The sequence below is a fragment of the Oreochromis aureus genome, linkage group 12, assembly GCF_013358895.1.
Source record: "Oreochromis aureus strain Israel breed Guangdong linkage group 12, ZZ_aureus, whole genome shotgun sequence".
Taxonomy (NCBI): Eukaryota; Metazoa; Chordata; class Actinopteri; order Cichliformes; family Cichlidae; genus Oreochromis; species Oreochromis aureus.
The window spans coordinates 2,757,092-2,784,320 of NC_052953.1; the positions used below are offsets into that span (position 1 = coordinate 2,757,092).

Here is a 27,229-nt window from a genome sequence, read left to right on the forward strand (position 1 = left end):
TTCATCGTGTACTTCCTCTGCTGCTGATGCTTTAACCTGAGCAGCTGTGACTTCAATCCTGTGATGAAATGAGCAGAAACATTTTCTTAAACCTTTGTTTTTCCTTCACAGCGAGTAAAACTGTTTATATTTTATTAACTGGTAAAAGAGAACTTTACTGATTAGTGTCAGAGCTGAACTTCCTCACAGTCAGACACATGAAGGTAACTGAGCTGCCCATAAAGAAAAACACAGTGAGTCTGTGGAGTATCGATGTGGTAGCAGCTCGCTGTCACTGCTGAGCTTTGGCTCCATTAAACCGTCGCTGAGTACTAACGAACTTCTGCCACCTCTGGTGTGATACGGATATCTCAACATTGGCTGATCTGATACCGGCGTTAAATGAATAAACTGTTTTCATCGGGCTCTACTTAAACATTACTGTCCTGAGTGGTTTCTCCTTTTCCTCGAGCAGCTGAAAGCTGATGACGGCACCTTATGTTACTCCTGATGCTGTAAAAGCTTCCCAGCAGCTGCTTCGCTGAACGTCCTGTAGCTCCGACCGTCTCTGCGACTCTCGCTGCTTCAGCTTTGCCTCCGTTTCAGTTCTTACAAACGTACAAAGACGAGCTGTTTGTGGAGCAGCAGTGCTGCAGCTGTACAGATGCATCGGCACTGTAGGTTTGGGTTTTGTCACCGACGCCCAAACCTGCTTTATGACCTCATGTTTGGACCCACATGGTCCAACATGAGGTCGGTGGATCTGTGCTGAGAGCTTTTAAGCTTCTTTCATGTTGCGTTCGCACATCGTGCTGTAAAGAACAGCAGCTGCTTCTGCTCCCGGGCGTGGCCGTTGTTCCCGTGGGAGTTCACGCTGTAACAACAATTACAGATAAGAATAGAAGGAGACGAAACACAGCAACGTAGCAAACATGCGTGTTTTCACCCAGATGCACCAGCCGCCCTTTCTCTCTGCTGCATTGTGCTGCGTTGTTATCATGAAACGCGTTCCCTGCCCACTCCCACTTCACTGACTTGTGTTTACGAGGCCTTCCTGCTGCTCATTACCACTGAACATTGTTCATTCCAGCGCTGCCTCACCATGACAAGGCCGGATTCTCAGCATGAGCAGCGACCTCTAACTAAGCGTTGAGGTCGCACCGATCCAACAACTCGCCAGCGGTCGGTGTGCGCTCAGGACTCGTGCCAGCACAGCTCAGGGCTGCTTGTGCACCCTTCAGCTTCCTCATACACCTTCATGGCAAAGCTTTAAATGCTAGTGTGAAGAACAAGTACTAATGACTTTAAGATGTCTGAAAGCTGGAAAAATAATGTGTCACAGCAGCCAAAACATTCGATACAAGCTCTGAGAAAATAGCTCAAGGAAATAAGGACAGCATGACTGATAACTGATAGTTCAGTGAAGTGAACTCTACAGCAACAACAGAGCAAACAAAGAGCTTAATGAGTAAAACTGTAACTAGATAAACGGCGGTGCTGTAGCATGAGGTAGGAGTACTTCCTGTATGTGACACGGCGCTCGGTAAATGAGCACGTTATTGGAGGTCTGCAGCTTGTCTGCAGGAGCTGAGAGGCCACAGACACAAAATGAAATTGTCTTTGTTCCCTCGGCTGGACTGATGCTCTTCACAGACTCAGAGCTCTGTTTAAGACGCAGGATCGGTTACTTATTCATCGTCCATGTGTGTACAATCCACAGGCGTGACTGCGTACAGTAAACCTGGGTGGGATAGTCCTGTCACTCTGACCTGCTGTATCAACATAAAGCTACACTGCGTATCTAAGCACAGATAAACTCCCTGCAGTGTTGAGTAATGCAAAGAGCTGCTGCGCTCCCGGGCAGCTCCGACAGACACAAACAAACTTGTTGTCGACTTTCCCAACCAGCTCCTCTCTGTCATCCCCTCCCTTCCAGCTGCTTTGGTGAAACAAGTAGGCCAAAAGTGGGAAGCCCTGTCTGTGCTTCAAGCACAACAAAGGGAGCTCAGCAATCTGATCCTGCAGACTATCAGAGAGCCGAGGGGGGAGAGGTGCTCTTGAAAACCTGCCTCCCTGCCTCTGTTTGTCAGCGATTCCCAGGAAGGGTTTTTCCTCTGCGCCTGCTCATTATTTCTGCCTCGTCTCTGTGCTCAGCAACATTCGTGCAAGTCGGCGCTCTCCCTGCACGTCTCTGGAGGATGAGAAGGATTTCCTCGCTCCGCTAGGCTCTGCTAGCAACGTAAACATGAGGGCTCTGTCATCATGCAGCAGGGAGTCACCACTTTAACCTCCGTTAATGTAGCTCCGGGTTAAAAACCAAGTCTCAGATGCAGAAGCGCTACCGGGGAAAGCCTGTTTGTGTTTGGTTTTCCTCACCAAGGGAAGACAGTGTAGTTGAACCGCTGCCATTTTCCCCTCGTTTGTGTGTGTGTGCAGCTGGTGTTGTTAACAGAGGGTGGGCTCACTTTCCCCTCGCTTTACTGCATACAGTGGAAAAACACACAAGTTAGAGTTTGGGTTTAATTCCCACAGGCAGCCGGTCGGTGTTTACCTCATGCTCCTTTTTAGCTATGCTGTCATTTCCGTTTAGCTTAGTGGACAAATGTGATGGGAAACTTTCACGTGTCCACAGGAATGTTTTAACGAGGGGGGGGGGGATGCTCTTGCATAATTTTGTCAGTGTAGGACAAAAGAGGAAACATCAGAGGAAGCACAGAAACACGAGAGCGTGAACACTTTCATTACTTAGGATTTAATTTAGGAAGTAAATTCCTGCAGTAGTCGTACTTTCTGGCTCCAGGTTATAAGCACAGCAGTCGCCCCGTGACTGTGCACATATTCCCAGGATCATCAGTGTGTCTGCACGTTATGTCAAATCTGAAGATTTAGGATTTTCACCTTTGATTGCTGCTCAGTTTATTCTGCTTTCCAGTCTCTGTTTAACTCGCCTCACTGCAGGCTGTGTGTACAGCTGTGTGCTAAAACAGCACGCTCATGCTTCCTTAAATTAACTATGAAGTAATAATTCATTGATTTATTTAAATGAAATTCCCCCTTGTACAAAGTTTAATTGCCAGATTGCTTCATCTATGGAGTGCAGACACGGCTGAGTTTATGTTGCTGTTGTTGTTGTTGTGTTACTTTGATGAGCGAGTGGAAGAAAACTTCAAGCCTGAGGATAGTTTGTGGTTGTTGTGGAGGAAACTACTCGTACATACCTGAGTTTGGTGCCTCCTCGGGCTCTCCGTTCTTTAAGGACTGTCACATAATTATTGTTGCTAAATTTATAATTACACTGCTTTCCTGAGTCTGAGTCTGCCCCGTGTGTTACCCAACCCATCATGAAGCAATCCTCCAGAGCTGCTGTTAGATCACGCCGCAGGTCTTTGTTGGTGCGCAACCTGACACCCTGCAAATAGCTTTTATGCTTGAGGTGCTACTTTCTGTGTGAGTATTAATAAATATCAGTTTCTTGCTGATGCAGTATCATGAAGCTCAGGAAATATTCATATTAGCTCAGATGGCAACCACTGAGGGAAACTGCAGTTCCTCTAGTGGCCTCTAGAGGCGCACTCTAAAGGACTCTAATGTCCAACACTACAGCACTGAAAGCATGTTTAGGGCCTCATAGAACAAAAATAGTGGCTGATTTTCTTTATAAGGCTTAAATCAGGGTGGGGAGCTCCAGGCCTCGAGGGCCGGTGTCCTGCAGGTTTTAGATCCTTGAACCAACACAGCTGATTTAAAGGTTAAATGACCTCCTCAACACGTCCTGAAGTTCTCCAGAGGCCTGGTAATGAACGAATCATGTGATTCAGGTGTGTTGACCCAGGATGAGATCTAAAAACACAAAGCAGTCGCTGTGCGGCTGCTTTGTGTTTTTGTAAATATAGCATTTAAAAGTTTGTGCTTCAGGTTTACTGAGAGAAATTTGAACATTTTATTCCTCTGTGATGTAGAAATTAGTTGATGTGTGTCTGTGTGTTGGGTGAAGCTTCTGGCCTTAGCTGATCATTTAGTCCTAAATATGGTCACAGCTCCAGGAAACCAGCAGGGCGGGTGTGTGATGTCACAGCGTCCATCCTTTGTATACAGTCTGTGTGTTTGATGATGGGTGTGTTATTTTGCACGGACCATGTTAGCTGTGGCGCCTCGTCACTAACACTCAGCAGTGCAGCTCGTGCCTCCTGTCAGGCAGGATAAGAGCACTTACAAAATGTCACAGAATATTTTCAAGTGTTTTCTATTGTGCAGAGAACTCTGCAGTGTGCTGATCATTGTGAGTTGGAGTTGTTTCCCTTTGTGCTTCTCTTAAAAAGCACTAAATGATGGTCCTGATGCAGATGCACCCCCGTCACTGCATTTCCTGTCAAACTTTCAGGATGTTCACCGGACACATGAATAAAAGCATCGTGAGGATTAGAGAGCGCTGCGTAAATGTGAAAATGAATAATTAATATTCATTTCTGAGGAGTCACGGAAAGTCTCGAGAACTGCACAGATGGTGTATAATCAGGAACAGGAAGTCAGCCGTGTTTTCCTTCTCATCCCCGACGAGATTTTCGCAGCAGGTCCCGCAACTTCACAGATTCCACGTTTCCGCTGCACGAGCCATCGGCGGCGGGACGTTTGAGGAAGATGTTCCGACGGCTGCTGCTGCTGTTCCAGCCGTGCACGTGTGCATGTGTGTAATTACAGTGCGAAACACTTGACTTCCATATGTGAGTGTGAAAGAACGTGATCACATCCTGATGTCTTTGTTTCTGCTCAGAGGCCTCGGTCACAGAGGTGGAAACAACAATAGGGTGAGGTCAGGCTGAGTGGGAGTGGTATTAGCATGAGAAAGCCTTCGTCCTCGGCTCTCTCTTCCTCCTCACAGTGCCAGCTTCGTGCGTCTGGCTCAGTCACAGGACGGTTCGCTCTTCTTTAACGTGCAGTTCAGTTTCTGAGGAAATCTTTGTCCTCTGGTCAGAAGCTGTGGTTTGTTTCACTGTGTAAAATGCTTTTAAATCTAAACTTAGAATCCTTGTTTCAATTAGATTGCTGTCATTTTAATTGAATTTTATTTTTTGTGTCTGTGTGTTGTTGCCTGTGTTTAATTGTCTAATTTTTGTAACTGAGATACGCTGCTGCCTATTTTGAGCAGGTCTCCTTTGAAAAACAGCTTTTTAATCTCAGTGGCAACTTCCTGTTAAATAAAAGTAACATTTTAAAAATAAAAAAGGTTTGAGCGACTCGGGGCGACGGCATCGAGCTCGACTTTGATTAAAAACACGTTTACTGGACAGAATCATCAGGATTGATTGAATTCACTCATAGACGTGAAGAATATTTGTTCGGTGCTTTTCTTTGAGTCGATATAAACTTTGATGAAGTCTTCCTGAGCGAGAAGCACCACCAAACGAGCCCGTCGATTTGGCTGCAGACAGAACCGGCTGCGATCGATGCCAATCGCTGTACGAGCCACATGCAGCCAGTGCAGCAGTAATCTGCCAGCACGAGGAGCAGCTCCGCTCTGCTGCTGCTCGTGTTTGTGAAACAGAGACAGGGAGGGGGGATGGAGTCTTTAGTTGGCAGCAAACTTCTAAAATCAAATGTGTTTTGTTGTTTTTTCCAATTATTTTCCCACTTGGCTTCAGGCCCCTCCAATTGGCCCTTTAGAGCCGCGGCTGTTACGGGTCACGTCGGGGTCACGGATCCTGCCTTCAAGCTCGTCTGCAGCTGGCGGTGTCACACTCTGATCCACACAAACTGGGTCAGTCACACTGTGGCGTGAGGATGTGCAGGAGACACAGAGAGCTGAATTACTGCACTGATTCCTGACGACTGCACTCGGTGCTGGCAGGGCTCAGGGAGTCGGATGACTCTCACTTTATTGTCCATTTTTTTGGCCAAGCAGAGGAGACGTTTGCCAGATATCGTCTCTGTTGGAAGTCTGTGTGAAAATCTTGCTGTGGAAATAAAAAAAAAGAGGCAGAATGTGGCGCTCTCTCATTTTCACTCACTCTTCTTTCTCTCACCCCCTACTCCCTTGTACTCTTCCTCCCTCCGTGGGTGTTCGGTACACTAAGTGCTTCGTGATTGCCGGGGCCGTGAGGAGGCGTGAACAGCCCTCAGCCAAGTGTCCCTGCTTCCCCGAGTGGTTTTTCTGGCGCTGCTTTGGTCGAGTGGCAGAGGAGTCAGCAGTCTGATCAACCACAGCGCTGCGTGGCAACGCGATGGTGCCATTTCCATAACAGCCTCTGTGTTGTTGATACATGGACTAATTGTCACGGCGAAATGTCACGCAGGCTCGCCACATCTGGGCGAAGCGCTCACGTGTGCCCTTCAGGAACCAGGATGTGTGCGGGGAACAGCAGCATTGTTTTTGCTGCAGCCTGTCAACAGCAAATAATAAAGATGGGGGGAAACATCTGGGCAGATGTGGTGATGGAGGAATTTCACTTTGAGTTTGTCGCCTCTGCCAGAGGATAGAATTTGCTTATTGTCTGTTATGTGTCAGGAAACAAACATACACACCAAAGGTCGATGAAGTCGTTGTGATGTCACGCACTGGTTTGTAAAGCATCATCAGCGTTTGGATAACAAGCTGGCTGTGAAGCGTCACTGAGCATGCTCCGATCAGCCTCCTCTGACTGCAGAGCGCTGCTTTCAGGGCCCAGGTTAGAGTGACCGACCACGGATTTATCATCGAAATGTTTTATTCTTTTTAAAAATATGTACCGTAGTTGTTCATCTGGGCGGATTTATAGTCAGTTTATTGCTTTTTTTTTCCATATAAGAGGAGTTATACATTTCCCAAATGATTCCTGGTTTCTTCAGCAGCCTGTGTGTTTATCACATAACATAATAGAACAGCAGCCACACGTCTCTAATGTGTGATGGGTAAAAAACATACAGATCTTTTCATTTTAATCGGCCCAGTTTGGATCCACTGCATACAGTATTCGTGCCGGACGCATTAACGAGGACACACAGTTCATTATGATGGAGGCGCACGTCTGGTTTCAGGGATCTTCACGAGAGTAAGAGTTTAAAGTTTGACCAAGTCTGGATGTTTGTCGGCTCTGTGGACGTGGTGCTGACACTGAGAGCTGTGCTGCTTTTTGCACACTGTTCCTGAACTGATTACGAGGGGCTGCTGAAGGTGGAGGAAGGTGGAGGAAGGTGTGCCTTTGCACAGATGCTCTCTTTTATTAAAGATATGGGAGCGTTCTGCAGACCAAGGCCATGAGAAATAACCCGACTGCACCTGTGCAGGTCGTCGCCGTGTTGCACTGACCTGAGTGTGAGCATGCACACTGCTGTCTTTATTTCTGCGTTGCTATTTCAGTTTCAGCTTCAGCCGTGATTCATCCAGCACTTATTAATTAAAGCTGTTCCTGATCACCAGTTTGCTTCTCATAATCCCTCCCACTCCTTCTGGCTCAGATGTCTGTGTTTACCATATTGACAGTGATGCATATATGCAGCCTAAAGTCTGTTTTTAAGGTCGCTGAGCAGCCGAGGTTCCTTTCCGCTCGCTGCTACACATCTTTATGTATTTTTCATTTTCCCAGGTTTGTCCTGAATGATTACTCTGCCCTTTCAGCTACAGCCATCATATTGCTCCATATGTTCTTTCCTTGGTCTCTGCTACAGTAGCTTTGTATTCACACTTCAAAATAATCCTTCTATCTATCACCTGTCTTAGACTGGGCCGCTGTTAAGCCCTGACTTCATCTCTGTCTGAAATAAGCTGTTGTAGTGTTTGCTGAGCGCTCTCTGTGTTCCCGTCTGCAGCGGTCAGTTTGCTGTGGTCAGAAGATGCAGACACAGGACTACAGGTGTGGAGTTCGCCGCCAAATTCATCAAGAAACGGCGCAGCAAGTCGAGCCGACGAGGGGTGACGCGGGAGGACATCGAGCGCGAGGTGAACATCCTGAAGGAGATCCAGCACCCGAACGTCATCGCGCTGCACGAAGTCTTTGAAAACAAGGCCGAGGTCATCCTGATCCTGGAGCTGTGAGTGGCTGTTTGTCTTCTTTATGTGAAATAAAAATGTGTAAAATACATTTAAAACCACAAAAAGTCCAAAAACATCAATAAAGTAAAAAAATAAAGAAGATTCTGCGTCATAAAGGTTCAAATCAGGCCAAGTGAAACACATGAAGAGCAGATCGACGGGATTCGTTCATCAGATGTTTTCATTGTAAAGTAGAAATGATGCCGGTGTGGAACAACAACAACTATTTTCAGTGTGAACACATTTTAAAAAAGCCAAATCCTCCAATCAGAATCATTTTGGTTGACTTATGTTCAGAATCGGGGAGATTTTCTCTTGTAGAGGAGACACAGACTTGGTCTCCTCTCCTCTGATGTCCTATAAGGAAACAGAACAGCCGGTTTACTCTTTCAAATTTAAAGGTTTGTCTTCAAACAGACGACGGACACACTCAGATAAAACCCGTGACAGTAACTGTATCCCGTTCTCGCGCACCAGTTAAACCAGTTTTACACGCTTACATGGAACTTCAAACATCAGCAGTGTTTGTATTCCAACTATGCACCATTATTCAGCCTAAAAACACTGCGCCTCAATAACAAGGTCGCCGCGCTGCAGATAGTCGCCCGACGGCATTCCTGTCCGCTGATCGCATCTGAAATAATGGCACCAAAGCTCGGCGGTCGCGTTTGTTGTGGTTCGCCGCGGCGGCGTCTCCACGTCGATAGTAAGCGGGCAGAGTGCGTAACTATGGCAACAAATGATCTCTTTTCCATGTTGTGTGTCTCTATTGTTTATATTTAGGCTGTTAAAGATGTTAGGATATGTTAATAACACCAGAATGAAATTAGCAGTAGGAAGTAGCTGTTGTTTTAGTTTTTCTCTATTCGTGCCGCAGTTTTCATGTTTCCTCGTTCCCAAAACAGGAAACATAAAGCCTCTCTGCTCCTGATTGGACTCTCCTCATGGGCTGTGAAATTACAGGTTCAAACCGTAAAATCGGAGAAAAACTAGTCTCATTAGCATATAATCACCTCCCATAATCAGTTTGCTGAGAACATTCATGGATTTAAAAATAGTGACGGCTCAGTTCATGTTCAAATTCTCCAGTAGTCTTATATATCTCCTCTCTGAGGCTGTTTTAAATCTAAGCTCAGAAGTTTATAAGAAGTTTATAAGAAGTCGCATCTTTAAACCTGTAAATTTGTCAAAGGCAGCACTTTGTAAGTGGACGGTCAATAAGCCGCCGTCTCCCTCCTGAGAGACGTCGGTGTTTCGGGCCGGGAGGTTCAGGCTTCGGCGTCTCACCTTGTCAGGGACGTGTGTCAGCGGAGCCACCTTTGTCCTCGGGTCATTCTAAAGACCTCCACCTCTGCTCCAGCTGACATCCATCTATCCTCTACCACCATCACGCACAGTATCTCACATGTTCAAGCTTCACTGCTCGCTTCCACGCAGCATCGTTTATTTTCACTACGTAAGGAAGTGTTGTTAACCTCATGCAGGACAAAGATGGACAATTCATGCTTTTTTCTTCTTTATGTTGAAGTGTAGATATTGTGAGTCTTTCAAAGGAAGTGGAGGTTGGTTATCGATTCAATTCTATTCTATTCAATGTTATTTATGCAGCACCAAAATCACAACAACAGCCACCTCAAGGTGCTTTACATTATAAGGTCGACCCTACAATAACACATACAGAGAAAAACCCAACAATCATATGACCCCCTGTGAGCAAGCACTTTGGCGACAGTGGGAAGGAAAAACTCCCTTTTAACAGGAAGAAACCTCCGGCAGAACCAGGCTCAGGGAGGGGCGGGGCCATCTGCTGTGATTGGTTGGTGTGAGAGAAGGAAAACAGGATAAAGACATGCTGTGGAACTCAGGGTGTTATTAACGAGGGAAAAGTGAAGACGTTTCTGTGCTCGAGCTGGAGGTGGTGACTGAAACAATGAGACTCTGTGTAGAAGAAGAAATGAGTTTCCTCTGTTGGGTTTTGGAGCTCAAACTTATTTGAGTTGAGAGTAGACGCACATATATGATCAGGAGGCCACGTGCACATCTCCTAGGTGAGGAGACCCTGGAGAAACACACCAGGTTCCCACAGAAGAGCTGGAGGATTGACTGCCACACCAGTACCTCCATAAGTGATGGAAGGTTGATGGTTGTGAGATTCTAGAGTTTACATACAAGTCAAATATTTCAGCAGAAAACACTCAAGTTTCCCTGAAGTCTTCGATGCGTCTCGTTTTCATGACTGGTCTGTCGAGGATGAATGTGTTCATGTGACGCTGATGGTGACGAGATGTCTGTCAGTGTTATCCAGGCTGCCATCGTGAGGCGCGTGCTGCTGATGGAGGATATGAACCAGGAGGTGTGTTTTAAAGACTTTAAATGCTTAAATGTTACACAGGAAACCTCCTGGATTGGCTGGTTTGATGTCTGATTTGTTTGTGAGGTAAACACTAAACTCACCTGCTGCTGACAGGTGTGGGTGCTTTCTGGATCTGGTAATGTGTGATTTATACATCATGTTTTTTTCTGTACTTGGAATTTCATAAATGAACCTCTCCAAAAACGGATGTGTTATGGGTCAGAACCAGGCACTGGTGCAAACCACAGACCATATAAAAGACTGATGTCGCCACGCTGACACAGGCTCGCCTCACGTTATTTACATACCCAGTGTTTTTGAAGCGTTTCAGCAGCCCGCAGATATTCACCTCTGTCACTGAGAGAACGACGCGCTAAGATTGTGCAGACGTCAAACGCGGCACACGAATTGTTTTCAGTGTTCTTGTTAATAATTTTACCTCCTCACTACGTACGACTCTGGATACTGTAGCTCCTGTGAAAACTAAGGCCTCAAATCCAAAGTCCCTGACTCCGTGGTATAATTCTCAAACACGTAGCCTAAAGCAGATAACTCGTAAGCTGGAGAGGAAATGGCGTGTCACAAATTTAGAGGATCATCATTTAGCCTGGAGAAATAGTTTGTTGCTTTATAAGAAAGCCCTCATAAAGCCAGAACATCTTACTATTCATCACTGATTGAAGAAAATAAGAACAACCCCAGGTTTCTCTTCAGCACTGTAGCCAGGCTGACAAACAGTCAGAGCTCTACTGAGCCAACCATCCCTTTAACGTTAACTAGTAATGACTTCATGAACTTCTTCACAAGTAAAATTTTTATCATTAGAGAAAAATTACCAATAATCATCCCACAGATGTAATATTATCTACAGCTACTTTTAGTACCATCGGTGTTAAGTTAGACTCTTTTTCTCCAATTGATCTTTCTGAGTTAACTTCAATAATTAATTCCTCCAAACCATCAACGTGTCTTTTAGACCCCATTCCTACAAAACTGCTCAAAGAAGTCCTGCCATTAATTAATGCTTCAATCTTAAATATGATCAACCTATCTCTAATAATCGGCTATGTACCACAGGCCTTCAAGGTGGCTGTAGTTAAACCTTTACTTAAAAAGCCATCTCTAGACCCAGCTGTCTTAGCTAATTATAGGCCAATCTCCAACCTTCCTTTCATATCAAAAATCCTTGAAAGAGTAGTTGTCAAACAGCTAACAGATCATCTGCAGAGGAATGGCTTATTTGAAGAGTTTCAGTCAGGTTTCAGAGCTCATCACAGCACAGAAACAGCTTTAGTGAAGGTTACAAATGATCTTCTTATGGCCTCTGACAGTGGACTCATCTCTGTGCTTGTCCTGCTAGACCTCAGTGCTGCGCTCGATACTGTTGACCATAATATCCTATTAGAGCGATTAGAACATGCTGTAGGTATTACAGGTACTGCACTGCAGTGGTTTGTATCATATCTATCTAATAGACTCCAATTTGTTCATGTAAATGGAGAGTCCTCTTCACACACTAAGGTCAATTATGGTGTTCCACAGGGTTCAGTGCTAGGACCAATTCTGTTTACATTATACATGCTTCCCTTAGGCAGCATCATTAGAAGACATAGCATAAATTTTCACTGCTATGCAGATGACACGCAGCTCTATCTGTCCATGAAGCCAGGTAACACACACCAATTAGTGAAACTGCAGGAATGTCTTAAAGACATAAAGACCTGGATGGCCGCTAACTTTCTGCTTCTTAATTCAGATCAAACTGAGGTTATTGTACTCGGCCCTGAAAATCTTAGAAATATGGTATCTAAGCAGATTCTTACTCTGGATGGCATTACCTTGGCCTCCAGTAACACTGTGAGGAACCTTGAGTCATTTTTGACCAGGACATGTCCTTCAACGCACATATTAAACAAATATGTAAGACTGCTTTCTTCCATTTTTTTAACATCTCTAAAATTAGAAATATCCTGTCTCAGAGTGATGCTGAAAAACTAGTTCATGCATTTATTACTTCCAGGCTGGACGACTGTAATTCTTTATTATCAGGATGTCCTAAAACTCACTGAAAAGCCTTCAGCTAATCCAAAATGCTGCAGCAAGAGTACTGACAGGGACTAGAAAGAGAGAGCAGATTTCTCCTGTTTTGGCTTCCCTTCATTGGCTTCCTGTTAAATCCAGAATTCAAAATCCTGCTCCTCACATACAAGGTCTTAAATAATCAGGCCCCATCTTATCTTAATGACCTTGTAGTACCATATCACCCTATTAGAGCACTTCGCTCTCACACTGCAGGCCTACTTGTTGTTCCTAGAGTATTTAAAAGTAGAATGGGAGGCAGAGCCTTCAGTTTTCAGGCCCCTCTTCTGTGGAACCAGCTTCCAGTTTGGATTCAGGAGACAGACACTATCTCTACTTTCAAGATTAGGCTTCAAACTTTCCTTTTGCTAAAGCATATAGTTAGGGCTGGACCAGGTGACCCTGAATCCTCCCTTAGTTATGCTGCAATAGACGTAGGCTGCCGGGGATTCCCATGATGCATTGAGTTTTTCCTTTCCAGTCAGCTTTGTCACTCACTATGTGTTAATAGACCTCTCTGCATTGAATCATACCTGTTATTAATCTCTGGCTCTCTTCCACAGCATGTCTTTATCCTGTCTTCCTTCTCTCACCCCAACCAATCACAGCAGATGGCCCCGCCTCCCTGAGCCTGGTTCTGCCGGAGGTTTCTTCCTGTTAAAAGGGAGTTTTTCCTTCCCACTGTCGCCAAAGTGCTTGCTCATAGGGGGTGATATGATTGTTGGGTTTTTCTCTGTATTTATTATTGTGCTATCTACTGTACAATATAAAGCGCCTTGAGGCGACTTTTGTTGTGATTTGGCGCTATATAAATAAAACTGAATTGAATTGAATTGAATTGTTAAATATTGTCGTCATGTGTGGAAGTGTACTGATTTCCATTCATGAGTCCGGGTGTCACTTTTTATTTCACAAAAGTCATCTGTTTGTGGAGACGCTGCATGTGAAATGGTAACAGCCGATGTTGGTACAGTTTGGTATTTGTAGTCAAAGTCAACTCCTCCTGGTCGATCGTGCAGAGATATAGTGTGGTTTTTTGGGGCGGGGGGCCTTTTGTGTCATCGCCTCGCCGTCGTGCTGCACTCTGGGTAAATACAGCCACGATAATGACGCACAGCTACGAGCTGCAGAGAGGTGACAGAGCTGCTGTGTGTGAATGTGTGTTTGCATCCTGTGAACCACTGAAGCAGATGATGAGGTGAAGAGTGGGCGGATGTCCCAGCTGTGCAGCTGGTCTGGTGTTCCCCCTCGAACGGGTGGAGAGTGTGTGTGTGTGTGTGTGTGTGTGTGTGTGTGTGTGTGTGTGTGTGTGTGTGTGTGCGCGCGCGTTTCCATTCCAGGAGAAAAATATGGGAAAGCATTAATTGTGGTAATTTTTCCACAGCAAAGTAAACACAACTCATCAAAGTAAATGAATTTCTAATATTGCTGTGAATAAATGTGAAGAACTGGCAAAGAAAGTAAAGTAAACGCTCAGAAACTGAATTCTGATGACTGTAATTACACTGATCCCCCCCAAACACACGTGCGCACACACACATTGTCGTTTTGATATCTTAGTGAGGACATCTCATTGACATAATGCTTTCCCTAGCTGCTTACCATAACCATAACCATCGAGCCTAACCCTGACCATAATCTCATTGTAACCCTGACACTAAAACCACATTTTGATAATCCAAAATACCCTCAAACTCATGAGGACGGCATTTTGTCCTCATAAGTGACTGTTGGTCCCCAGAAGTATAGTAACATTCCAATTTACGGGCCCAACAAAGATGTCTAAACCAGTACAGACACACACTCTCTCTCTCTCTTTACTGGTGTCTCGGTCTCACTCGTTTTATCTCACCGTGACCGAGACGAATCTCCGTCTTCGTTCCTCGTCTCCCTGTTCTGAGCTTTCCTCTGTTTTATCCTCACATCTCTCTTTGCTCTTCCTCGCTGTGAAGAATTTACATAATTATGTAAGAAGTTTTGAATCTCACCAACGTTTTGTTAAATGAGCTTATGTGAAGTAAAGTCAGTCTGATTTTTAGGAGGTTGGTGAGATAAACTGTAGAGTCACGTCTTATTTTATTTTTTGGCCGGTGTTCGTGTTATTGCTTCCTTTATGTTAATGTTGTGACATTTGACTCATTTATTCTGAAGCTGTTTATTTCCTGTCTGCATTTCAATAGAGCACCATTGTTAAATAACCCAACAGGTTGTTTTTATTGAAGGGTTTCATTGACAGCGCTCCTCTGGATGTGTAAATTGGTCGGCTGCTAAAGCATCAGGATGATTAGATTACATCAACTGAGCTGTTAATCTGGGATTTGTTGCTGGCTTTGATCTCAGAGATCTCCCTCTCTCCCTCCCCCTCCCCGTCCTTCTTTCACCTCACCCAGGGTGGCTGGAGGCGAGCTCTTCGACTTCCTGGCAGAGAAGGAGTCCCTGAGCGAGGAGGAGGCCACGCAGTTCCTCAAGCAGATCCTGGATGGAGTCCACTACCTGCACTCCAAGCGGATCGCTCACTTCGACCTCAAGGTGTGTGTGTGTGTGTGTGTGTGTGTGTGTGTGTGTGTGTGTGTGTGTGTGATACAAAAACAACTCATTGATTAATCAATCAGTTGTCCAAGAGAAGATTTGATCACCTTTTATTCATCTTAAAGCGAGTCATTTATGGGTCCATGATTCTCCTGCATGTGTCCAGATGTTGGATCATTTAATAAATGTATGCTTTAACATGATTTCACTTCCTGTCACTACACTGTGAAGCTGTCAGGTGAAACTGGATCACAGAAGGAGATTCACCAAATATTCACACATATAAAGAGAAAAGTGACGATGGAAACAGATCCGTTCATGTTTAGTTGGGCCACTTTATTAAGTACACAATAAAAGTGACTGACTTTACTGAAACTGGGAGTTCAGATGATCTCAGAGGACCACGTGTCTGAGTGAGCGCGTCATTCAAATGTACTTTACATACTAACTCTCAACTCTGTGATGTTTAATAGTTTGATTTACTTGTGATTTTAGGCCCAGCTGTTTCTCTGTCTTAGATATCAGCTGTTGGTTTTCCAAGGATTCGTCTCATTCATGTCCTCAAACATGAAACCAAACGAGACGTTTGTCACAGTTTTATTTATTTTATTTATTTATTTTTGGCCTGTCCCGTTTGGCTCTTTTGCCATCAGAATTAGGCTACGTTCACACTGCAGGTCTTAATGCTCAATTCCGATTTTTTGATCAAATCCGATTTTTTTGTCTGCTTGTTCACACTACAAATAAAATGCGACAGCAAACGCGCTCTAGTGTGAACGCTCAAAGCGGCTCGCATGCGCAAAAGAAGACGTCACACACAACGCGCTCTGTTTAGACCCAGACCAAACAGTATTGTTTGACTGATGGCCCTTAATATAAAGACTTTGGACTTTACGTTTCCCAATTTTTGCTTTAAGTTATTTTGTTATTTACTTCAGCTCAGCATTCAATCACATCATCCCGGAGATCCTGGTCCAGAAACTGTCTCACCTGGGACTCTCCACCCCCATCTGCCTCTGGATCAAGGACTTCCTGACAAATAGACCACAGTCTGTCAGACTCGGCCCCAACCTGTCCAGCACCATCACACTCAGCACCGGGTCTCCACAAGGATGTGTTCTGAGTCCCCTCCTGTTTACGCTCTACACATCCGACTGCTCCCCTACCCATCTCTCAAACACCATCATAAAGTTTGCGGATGACACCACAGTGGTTGGACTCATCTCAAGGGGGGATGAGTCGGACTACAGAGATGAGGTCAACAGACTGACTGAGTGGTGTTCAGTTAACAACCTCCAACTGAACACCACGAAAACTAAAGAACTTATCTTGGACTTCAGGAAGGGCAGAGCAGACCCGGCCCCACTTTACATTCACGGGAGCTGTGTGGAGAGGGTACACTCCATGAGGTTTCTGGGCGTGCAGATCTCTGATGATCTCTCCTGGACTGCAAATACCACGGCGGTGGTAAAAAAGGCCCAGCAGCGTCTCCACTTTCTGAGAGTGCTCAGAGGAGAGGCTGCTGGTGACATTCTACAGAGCCACCATAGAGAGCATCCTAACGTACAGCATAACAACATGGTATGCAGGGTGCTCAGCTGCAGACAGGAAAGCACTGCAGAGGGTCATCAACACAGCCCAGAAGATCACTGGCTGCTCTCTGCCCAGCCTGGAGGTCATTGCAAACTCTCGGTACCTCAGCAGAGCTGGCAATATCATCAAGGACCATTCTCACCCCAGCAATCAACTGTTTGAACTATTACCATCAGGCCGACGGTACAGGTCACATAAAACCAGGACAAACAGATTCAGGGATAGCTTCTTTCCCAGAGCTATCGCCGTAGTAAATAAGCACAAAAACAATTGAACCTGCTTAGCCATACCATACTGTCACTGTCATTATATTATGCTGCTATTCATACTGTCATTATATTAATGCTGCTATCCTGTATATATATCGCACTTACTATTGTTTGAGTACTTACGATTGTTTTATTTTAGCTTTTATATTGTACATTTATATTTATTATTGTATTTTGCACCAAGGGAGTGGCACTCCAATTTCGTTGTACCCTGTACAATGACAATAAAGGCTATTCTATTCTATTCTATAATAATGTAAATACATTAAAAATTATCCTTATTGCTGTTTTAGAGGAGCGGTGCTTCAAAGGATAGTTGCAGATTTCTGTCAGAATCTGCAGATTATACAGTACAAATAAAATGTTCACGTTGTCTTCCCAACAGTTTCACTGACATCTACACTGGATGGCCAGGAAGCGTTCGCGATGTCTTCTCAGGCGCTGATAACTGGCGTCTGTCTTGTGTCAGTGACGTAAAAGACGGATTTAATGCGACATGACCGTTCAAACAGCAGTCACTTTCTAAAACATCGGATATGTATCGGATTCAGTACCACATACGAAAGTGACCCAGGTCGGATTTGAAAATATCGGATTTGTTCCGTTCACACTGTCAGACCATGATCGGATATGAGTCGCATAGGGTCAGAAAAATCGGATTTGATGCGCTTTCGCCTGCAGTGTGAACGTAGCCATATTGTCTAAAGGCGAAGAAAGATGCCCAACGGATCCCAGCCTTGCCGTAATGGTCCATTTGATTCACCTTTTATTGTTTATTTTCACTTGCTGAATACGGGACAGACTTGCCTGGAGGAAAGAAAGGGGAGAAAGGAAAAACAGCTGAGAAGAGGGACGGGGAAAAAGGGCAAAAAACAAAAACCAACAGAATAAGCAGACAAAAAAAATACATATATCGATCACCTGGATCACCTGTTGAGAAACAAAAAAGAAAACAAGCAGAAGAAAATGAGAGTAATAGAATAAACAACATCACAATGATATATGGGAATATGACAGTAAATCCTAAATATTAAACATTATTGTGCAGCACGTAGGATCGACAGCGCACAGTGTGCTTTGAGGTAGGAGCCAAAAAGGGTGTAGTTTGTGTGTGTGAGCACCCGTGTGTACACCTGTGAGCATGGACGCGCTTGTCTTTTTAAAAGGTTCCTTCATGTAATGATCTGTTAGAGGGTGTGGGGGGGCCACAGCCCTGTCCTCCAGGGCATGAAGCAGGTATGGAGGAGATCAAGACTCCAGACATCCAGAGGCCCAACAGAGGGGCGCCACTATCCCAGAAAGAGCTGAGGAGAGTCCCAGATGAAGGATCACTTAGCAGCCGCGGAGCAGAAGCCGGGGGGTTGCAGTGACATGCCCGTGAGCTCCGCCGGCAGCCAGCTGTGCCTGAGTGACCGAGCCCCAGGCCGAGAGGCCGAGGGCATCCCACCCCAGAAGTGGCCCGAACGAGCCCCAGGCTCCAGGCCCCGATAAGCAGCCACCAAGGAGTGAGCCGGTGCGTACCTGGACGCCCATCCCCGGACACAGAGAACCACCAACGCACCGATGTCTGAGGGCGTCTGCCACCGGCAGGGGAAGTGGTGGGGGAGATAGCCCTCCAAACCTTGGAGGGCCTGAGATGTCCCCAGAGAGGTGGCGTCTGATACCCAACCTGACATATAGACACAGACATACAGGCACACACAGATACAAACATCCATTCCCACCCTCATGCTCTCATAAGCAATTACTCCACACTCAACCAACGTGGAGACAGACATAAAGAGACGCTGTACACACAATCACTCTCCCCAAGCGTACTCTAAGAACCGGGTCTAGGTACCCTTGCCCCTGGAGGGGGAAGCTGCACCCAGACCCAGGTGGTGTTACCCTTTTCCCTGAGGTGGGGAGAAGCAGACCGCCCCGACTCTGCAGCAGCAGGGAGGCCCCACATTCCAGACCCCAGTCGGACGGCCTAGCCCCCCCGCTCCAGCAGGCCGCAGAGAACGGGGGTGTTCATATGTAGTGTTGATGTATGTGTGTTCTAAGGTGCATTTAAAACCCAGGAGGGCATGGAGCTACCTGCCAGAGCAGCAGGTAAGCGCATAGCCCCTCCTGCTAGCCCTCAATGTCTACGTGTATTTAAAATTGAGAGGTGGGCAGCGACGCCAGGGGTGAGGTGTACACCCTGATGGTAATTTGGATTCCATGTAGCGTGCCCACCCCCAAGATCCTATATGTATGTGTAATGAGAGTGTGAGTAATGTGAATGTCTAAGTTGTGGGATAAAATTGAGGCAGAGACAGCCAGAAGGGGACGGGGGGGGGGGAGGGGGGGGATGCCTCCTCTGCACCCTGGTGACACACCCTTACCCCAAGGCCCTGCATGTGTGGGTGATTGTGGTGGAGCGGGAAGAGGGAGGCAGCTGGAGATGGGGAGGGAAGGAAGGGAGGGGCAAGTGACCCCTCCCTGGGGCCAGCTCCCCCGCTGACCCCAGTAGGCACCCCCATACTCTGCAACCCGCCAGGGAAAGGGGGGCCCAGGCCCATCCAGACCGGGGCCCAATGGAGCAGCGCCTCCCGGCCCCACAGAGCCCGGGACAGTCCACCCGACCCCACCACAGAGAAAACTGCACCCACCCCATCATCCACTCATCTTCCAGACTACACAAGACAATAGACGCCCAGGCTGAGATCTTCCTCCACCTCTCCTGTATCTCCCCCTCCTGCAGAGAGAGTTCCCGAAGAGAGGAAAGCTCCTGCAAGATGTGACAACCTCCCCCACCAGTTGAAGAGCCCCCAGGTGGCTCGATGCACTGGCGGCACCCTGCGCCAGGACCGGGCCCCCATACACCCACAACCCCGGCAACACACCAACCAGGACCCAAGCCCCCGAGGCCTGGCCAGGGCCCCAGCCCAGAGACGGAGTACCCCCAGAACCTCACGCCTGTCCCTGACCCACCCAGGGGCAGCCAGGCTACCAGGTCAGTAACCCACGTCCGTCAGCACAGACCCTCCCCTAGCCCTGCTGCACGCAGCCATGAGGAAACCGTCACCTAAGAGCCAACAGAGCCCCTAATTGGCCATGACCGCTACCCGGGTTGAGCCCCCAAGGAAGATGCTCCTGGGGAACCCCCGACGCCCCTAAGCCTGTCCCTACCCCCACACCAATCACAACAGTGAAGGTGGGACCAAACTATGACCCCCCACCCCCACTAGGTGATGGAGCTGATCAAAGGAGCCCAGAGCAATTGATCTGATGTGGTGGCAGAGGCTGTATCAAGACTAATGTGATCTAACAGATAATTTCTATATTGGTTAGAATTAAGATTATTTTTATTTTTCCAGTTCATGAGGACTGTTTTCTTGGCTATGCATAGGGCAGTGAAAACCATATGGGCTATATTCTTTTCTGTAGTGACATTATCTAAGCTGCCCAACAAACACACTAAAGGCGAAGTTGGAATGTTACATTTCAGACACTTTGATAAGTCTTCACATATCTCGCGCCAAAACTTCTGAACTGGTGGACAGAACCAAAGAGCGTGGATATAATTGTCCGGTGAATTGGTTTGACAGTGTGAGCAGTTGTTGGTAGACGTAAAGCCCATCTTGAACATCCGATGACCTGTATAGTGCACTCTATGTAGTATTTTGTATTGAATTAATTGAAGACTGGGATTTCTAATTAGATGAAAGGTTTTTAAGCAAATCTGAGACCAGAAGTTTTGGTCTAAGTTAACTGATAAATCTGCTTCCCATTTTGCAATAGGAAGTGATATTGATTCATCTGTTTTAGAAAGTGTTCTGTATATTTTGGACAGTAATTTGGGGGTTTTAAGAGTAAGAAATTGAACCACACTTGGTGGTGTTTGTAGTTCAACTTGACCTGGTTTAAATTTCTTTTTTACTATGGATTTAATTTGCTGATATTCTAAAAATCTTTTCTTGTTGATCCCATATTGTGTAACTAGTCTGTCAAATGAAATAAATTCTGTTCCTTCTAGTATATGTTCTAAATATTTGATTCCTTTACTACTCCAATCTGAAAAGTTTATCATATTATTGTTTTGTAATATGTCAGGGTTGTTCCAGATAGGTGTACGTTTGCATGGGATTAATGAAGACTCAGTCAACTTCAGAAACTCCCACCATGCTGTCAGAGAAGAGCTGATGTTGATGCTTTTGAAGCATTCATGTCGTTGGATGTTTGAGCTGATAAATGGTAGATCTGAAATCTCTAGATTATTGCAAAGTGCTTGTTCTACATCTAGCCAAGGTTCATCTAAGAGGGTATGTTTTAGCCATCCTGAGATAAACTGAAGCCTGTTGGCTAAGAAGTAGTGCTGAAAGTTAGGTAGTTCTAATCCTCCTTTATCCTTGGTACTTTGTAGTGTTTTTAAGCTTATACGTAGGGGCTTATTTTTCCAAAGGAATTTGGACATATATGAATCTAGAGAACTGAACCAATCTTGTGGCGGTTTAGTTGGGATCATTGAGAATAAATAATTTATTTTTGGTAAGACCATCATTTTTATAGCAGCAACCCTTCCCATGAGTGATATGGGTAGACATTTCCACCTAGCCAGATCACCTTCTACTTTCTTTAAAAGTGGGATATGGTTTATTTTAGTTAGATCTGCAAGCTTGGGAGAAACATTAATACCTAAATATTTTATATTTCCCGATTGCAGTGGAGTAGAAGAGGAATTATGGAAGGAGCAATTAATCGGAAGGACTGTAGATTTTGACCAGTTAATTGAGTAATCTGATATTCTTGCAAAAGAGTTTATCAGTTCAATCACCCCAGAGATATTGGTTTGTGAATTTTGGAGAAAGAGTAACACATCATCCGCATAAAGGCTGATTTTATGTTCCACGTTCTTGCATTTTATGCCCTTAATTACTGTATTCTGTCTAATTGCTGCTGCTAGTGGTTCAATAAAAATTGCAAACAGTGAAGGGGAGAGTGGGCATCCCTGCCTGGTGCCCCTCAGGAGACAGAAGCTGGAGGATGTCTGGCCATTTGTTCTGACACAAGCTGTTGGGGAATTATATAATATTTGTAACCAGTTAATGAAAGAAGATCCAAAACCAAATTTGTGTAAAGTTGTAAATAGAAATTTCCAGTTAACTCTGTCAAACGCTTTTTCTGCATCTAAAGAAAATATTGTAGTTTCAAGATTTTTACTGTATGAGTAGTCTATCAAATTAAGTAATCTACGTGTATTTGTTGATGAGTGCCTACCTTTTATGAAACCAGTTTGGTCAGGATGAATTAAGACGGGGGTTATTTTCTCTAATCTTTTTGAGAGAGCTTTGCAGATTATTTTGAGGTCTACATTTATAAGGGATATTGGACGATAGCTTGAGGGATATACAGGGTCTTTGTCTGGTTTTAGCAGGAGATTAATGTTTGCAGAATTCATATTTGATGGAAGTCTGCCCTTTTCTTTGATTTCCAACAACGTTCTGTAAAAAACTGGTGCTGGAATCGTCCAGAATTCTTTGTAGAATTCTGCAGGGAAGCCGTCTGGACCTGGAGCCTTATTACTGGGCATACTTATCAGGGCTTCCTGGAGTTCACCTGGTGTCAGTGGCGAATCCAGTGCCATTGCTTGAGAGTCTAATAATTTTGGAAGAGTTATGTTGTCTAAAAACTGATCAATTTCCTTTTTAGATGGGTTTATTTGTGGTGAATACAACGTTTTATAGAAATCCCTAAAAATGTTGTTTATTTGTTTCGGGTCATATATTGTGTTCCCAGATGAATCTTGAACAGCACCTATAGTTGTTTTTTATTTATTTATTTTTAGCTGGTTTGCTAGAAATTGACTGGATTTATTACCATGTTCATAATTTTGTAAGCGTAGTCTTTGTACTAAGAATTTTTTTTTTTTATCAATTATCTCATTTAATTCTAGTTTTGTTTTGTGTATTTTGTTCAATGTTTCCTGGTCTTGGTGGGACGCGTAGGCTTCTTCTAGTCACAAATTAAGTCACAGTTTTATAAAAACACTGGGAGATGATGTCAGGTCGTGTCTGTGTCACAGTAAAACCCTCGGAGCGGTTCGGAGCACACGCCCTGCTTCCTGACTGTCAGCTGACTGGAGCGCTGATTTAACACACATACGTTGGCATCTTGTTGACCACTCTGGTTTCTCTCTGCGTCTCCGGGCTCATAACCATGAATAATCTGTTGTTTGGGGTCTCTGCTTTTAATGTGGACAGTTTTCCAGAGGGGAAAGCAGAGGTCAGGAAGCACTCGACACAGTGCAGCTCTGTCCAGTGTGTTTGGTTGTGAGTGTTCTTTGTTTGTGCCTCGGTCGTTATCATTGATCAGTTTTCCACTTACGCGGCGTCCTGGTGTCCTCATACATCACAGTTTGGGACACGCTGGCCTCAGGCCTGCAGATAATGATAACCTCTGAGCTCAGCCGCTCGTGATCAATGTTGGAGCTTTTACCGAGCACCGCAGCCTCCGTGGTTATTCTCTGCCAGGGGCTCCGCTTCAGCCTTCATTTAATATACTTTACTTACTGCTCCAAGTGTGGTGTCTTTTATATTTCCACCCATATTCTGGTCACATGATGCTTTCTAAGATGTTTTGTGAGTTTTAGTTGGAGGCTGTTTACGCTGCTTTTATAAGGAAATGCAAATGTCTGTTTAAAGTTTTCTTTTCAAATCAGCTGTTAGAGACAGTAATGTGACCTGTGAGTGTACTCAGTGCGTTCTGCTCAGAGCCACATGTGCTGTGCTGCGTGCACTTGTGTGATTTGCATCATAATCATTTAGGCCGCAATCATGCAGAGTCACCTGCTCTTTAACTGGAAAGTATATGAAATGAAAACTCGGCTCCGACGCGTCTGCTCTCCGTTTACCGATCGTGTATCTGTGTTTGCGTTCGCCACCTTGTCGGAGTTTCCACTTTGCTCCTGGTTTAAGGTGTCCACATGATGCAGATGGAGACCTGGAACAGCTTGTAACCCACATTGGATCATCTTCCTTCACTCCACCATAAACATGAGCATAAACATCGCTGTTTGTGGAGCAGAGAACAGAGCCGGCGAGCTGTTGTCACTGCAGCCCACAGCCAATCTGTTCCTGTTCTCCCGGACTGAATCCCAGCCTCGTAATCGTGCTGAAAGGACGAGACCTGAAGGGAACGCGGACTCGTCTAAAGGAGGCACCGTGTCCTCACGAAGCTCCTGCTGCTGTTTTTAGCGTTAGCTCATCTTTGGCTTTCTATCCTTTCTCCCACTTCCTCGAGAGGTTTCCACTCATGATTTGCATGGGATTTCCATCCCTGATGAGTCTGCTTCCTGCCAGACTCTTCCTGTGTGCTCCTGCCGCCTCCTCTATTTACACACACAGGACACGCTGTGTATCCTGCACACGCCTGCTCTAATGTTTCTGGACGTCTGAGCTGTTTTTCATTGAAATCAAGACGGACAGATGGACGTGCTTTATGGACGTGTCATTCCCGCCTCTGTCTGATCACTTCAGTTCAGTTTGATTTTTACAGTCGATTCATAACAGTTCCCTGAAAGGGCTGCATGCTTTAACATCGATATTAGAGAGATGATCAGGTGTTAGCAGCACTATCTGCACAACCAACCTGCTGCAGGGGAACCGCAGAGAGACACAGATCAAATCTAAACTGAATGACAGAGGAGATAAAAGTTGATGACATGCAGCAGTTGAATGTAAACACATGTGGACGAAAGGAGGAGGGTGAAGAAGTGTTGAGCGCATCATGGAAAATCACGGGAAGTCCAGCTGAGTCCATAAGAGAGCCTCTGAACGCTGAAGGCTCCGCCTCCCATTTACTGTTAAATACTCATCATGTCTGTTTGGATAACAGGTAGACTTTAAGATGTGACGGGCCTGATCATTCAGGAATTATTATATTATGTTATAAATAATAATAATTATGTCCAGCCTGTGAGTAAGTCTAGTTCCCGTCTGGTTCGGCTGCTCTGATGAATCCTGTCGTCTTTGCTCCTCTGTAGCCGGAGAACATCATGCTGCTGAACCGCTCAGTGCCTCACCCGCGCATCAAGATCATCGACTTTGGACTCGCCCACAAGATCGATTTTGGCAACGATTTTAAAAACATCTTTGGAACTCCGGAGTTTGTAGGTCAGTGTCCCACAGCCGTCCACACGTGACTTTGTGTTTCTGACACTGTTCTGTTTTACCACTATGGATACACACACACACACACACACACACACACACACACACACACACACACACACACACACACACACACACACACACACACTGCACCACCCTGTTCTCCTGGCTTCATCCCAGAGGTTGCATATTGTGCAAATGGGCGCCAAATGTACCGGAGGGACCGAGAGAGACCTGATAATAGGCCGGAGATGATTAGAACTGGCCCTTACTGCCTGCACGTGCACGCACGCACACGCACGCACGCACACGCACACACACACACACACACACACACACACACACACACAGATTCTTGTTTTGATATTTTAGTGAGGACGTCTCATTGACATAATGCTTTCCCTACCTGCTTACCCTAACCATCAAAACTGAATGCCTAACCCTGAGCCTAAACCTTACTACTCTGACACTAAAACCACATTTTGAGTCTCAAACTCGTGAGGACGGGCACTTTGTCCTCATAAGTGACTGTTGGTCCCCACAAGTATAGTAACATTCCAATTTTTGGTCCCCACAAAGATGTTAAACCAGTACACACATTCTCACAGAGACACCAGTGCCATCTGCCCTCATCTACCCTTCTCTGGGGCAGCAGCCAACCCTCCGCCTGGTGCCAGTGCCCACTACCAGCATGATCCAGGCCAAGACCAGAGCACGTTCCCGCTGCAGCGGGGTGTCAGCGGGCAAATGGTGTAAATAAAGATCAGGTGGAAGAAAGCCAAAATGATGTGTGGGATAGACGATGCTGGAGGATCGAGTCAGCTGCAAAACATAAAAGAAAAGACAATAACATGTTCTTTATTTATTCTCAGCGCTGGAAACTTCAGGTGTTGAAGAAGTAAATGGAGTAAATAAGAATATAAAATAATAGCTCGATATAATAAAACAAGATTCAAAATAAATTAAGTCCTTCTGCCAACTCTTCTGGGTCGTTATTTTAAGCCTTTTTAAAATTTCAATTTTAAAACTCTGAGGCAGAAAAACTGAATCAAAAGTTAAAACTCATAATAAGGTTTAAAAGCTTTTTCCCTTCACGGCTGCCATCTCTGCTCCCGCAGGCTGTTTGTGTAAAATCCAGGATTCTTGAATCCTGCTCGTCTCTGCTCGTATCGTCTCCGGTATGAAACAAGCAGATTAAATGGCAGATGGCTGTAAATGTAAATGCCAAGAATGAGTCTCGCTTTTGCATTTTGCATTCTGGAGCTTCAGTTCCTGCTCCGCTGCAGGAACGCAGCGCTCGCCCGCTGCAGGGCGTGCTGTAAAGGTGAGTGTGATACTGACAGCGGCGTGCTGGGGTTGTAAAAGCAACAGGAAGTTAGTTGTTGTAGTTCGCCCTGCTGTTCTGGCTCGTTGACCAAAACAGTCGGCTGTTAGAGGAGAGGCCCTGATGCACGGCTCATGGAGGAAATTAAGGTAGTTTAGATCCCTCAACACATGATTGCTGCAATTTGCATCGAGTTGTTCTCCATCTCTGCGTCACAGCTCAGTCACAGCTCCACACAGAGACATAATAAAACGTGCTTTAATGCAGCGCTGCCCAAATATAAAAACCACACAGATATAAAGACACCTCTGCAGGTGGGAAGCACTGTTAGCTGATTTATTGTCAAATTATAAACTAATGAAGGCTGAAAAAGTATTGTTTACAGTCTGGAAGAATTTGATTGGCCCTTAAATGGAGTTGCAGGAAAAACGATGACATCATCCTGTTGATTTTTCAGATCAATGATGTTTTGTTTCAGCATGATTAGAAATGAATTTATTGATTTGTCTTTGATTATTCACACATTTACAGACAAGTGGAGAGAAAAGGAAAGAAATCACAGCTTTAGCAGGCGCCATAAAAAACACAGTGGCTTAGAAAATCACACCTCTGCAGGAACAAACAAATGAGCGAACCTAGCCGAAAGTGATAATGCGCTCCAGTAAAGCTCAGCAAACTCTGAAGGCCCTGCGAGGTGAAAACAGAATAATTAGTCGGGAGAAGAAGTAACGTCTGTGTGCCGACCTGAATGGTAATAATCTTCTGTTTCCTGGCAGCTCCAGAAGTCGTCAACTATGAACCTCTGGGCCTGGAGGCAGACATGTGGTGAGTAAACACACGCAGAGCTTCATCACAGCTGTGTTCAAAGAGCGTCTGCTGTAAAATACATCGATGATTTTCATGGTGTTTAAAATGTTCGAGATGTTGAAAAGCTGTCCTGTTTCTCTCTTCTGCCTCCGCCCA

General features: G+C 45.3%; 1 protein-coding gene across 4 annotated transcripts in view; it reads left to right on the forward strand.

Annotated features, from left to right (window-relative positions):
- dapk1 (death-associated protein kinase 1) overlaps positions 1-27,229 on the forward strand; it is an 80,836-nt gene that overhangs the window by 18,991 nt on the left and 34,616 nt on the right. For 2 of the 4 annotated variants that reach the window (XM_031756570.2, XM_039620573.1), the window contains 4 exons: positions 7,762-7,983; positions 14,807-14,945; positions 24,816-24,945; positions 27,043-27,091. In XM_031756570.2, the coding sequence (XP_031612430.1) occupies positions 7,762-7,983; positions 14,807-14,945; positions 24,816-24,945; positions 27,043-27,091 (540 nt within the window). Of the gene's footprint in view, positions 1-2,226; positions 3,427-4,445; positions 4,664-7,761; positions 7,984-14,806; positions 14,946-24,815; positions 24,946-27,042; positions 27,092-27,229 lie in introns of those variants that run through there. The other 2 variants (XM_039620575.1, XM_039620576.1) reach the window with 2 other exon arrangements.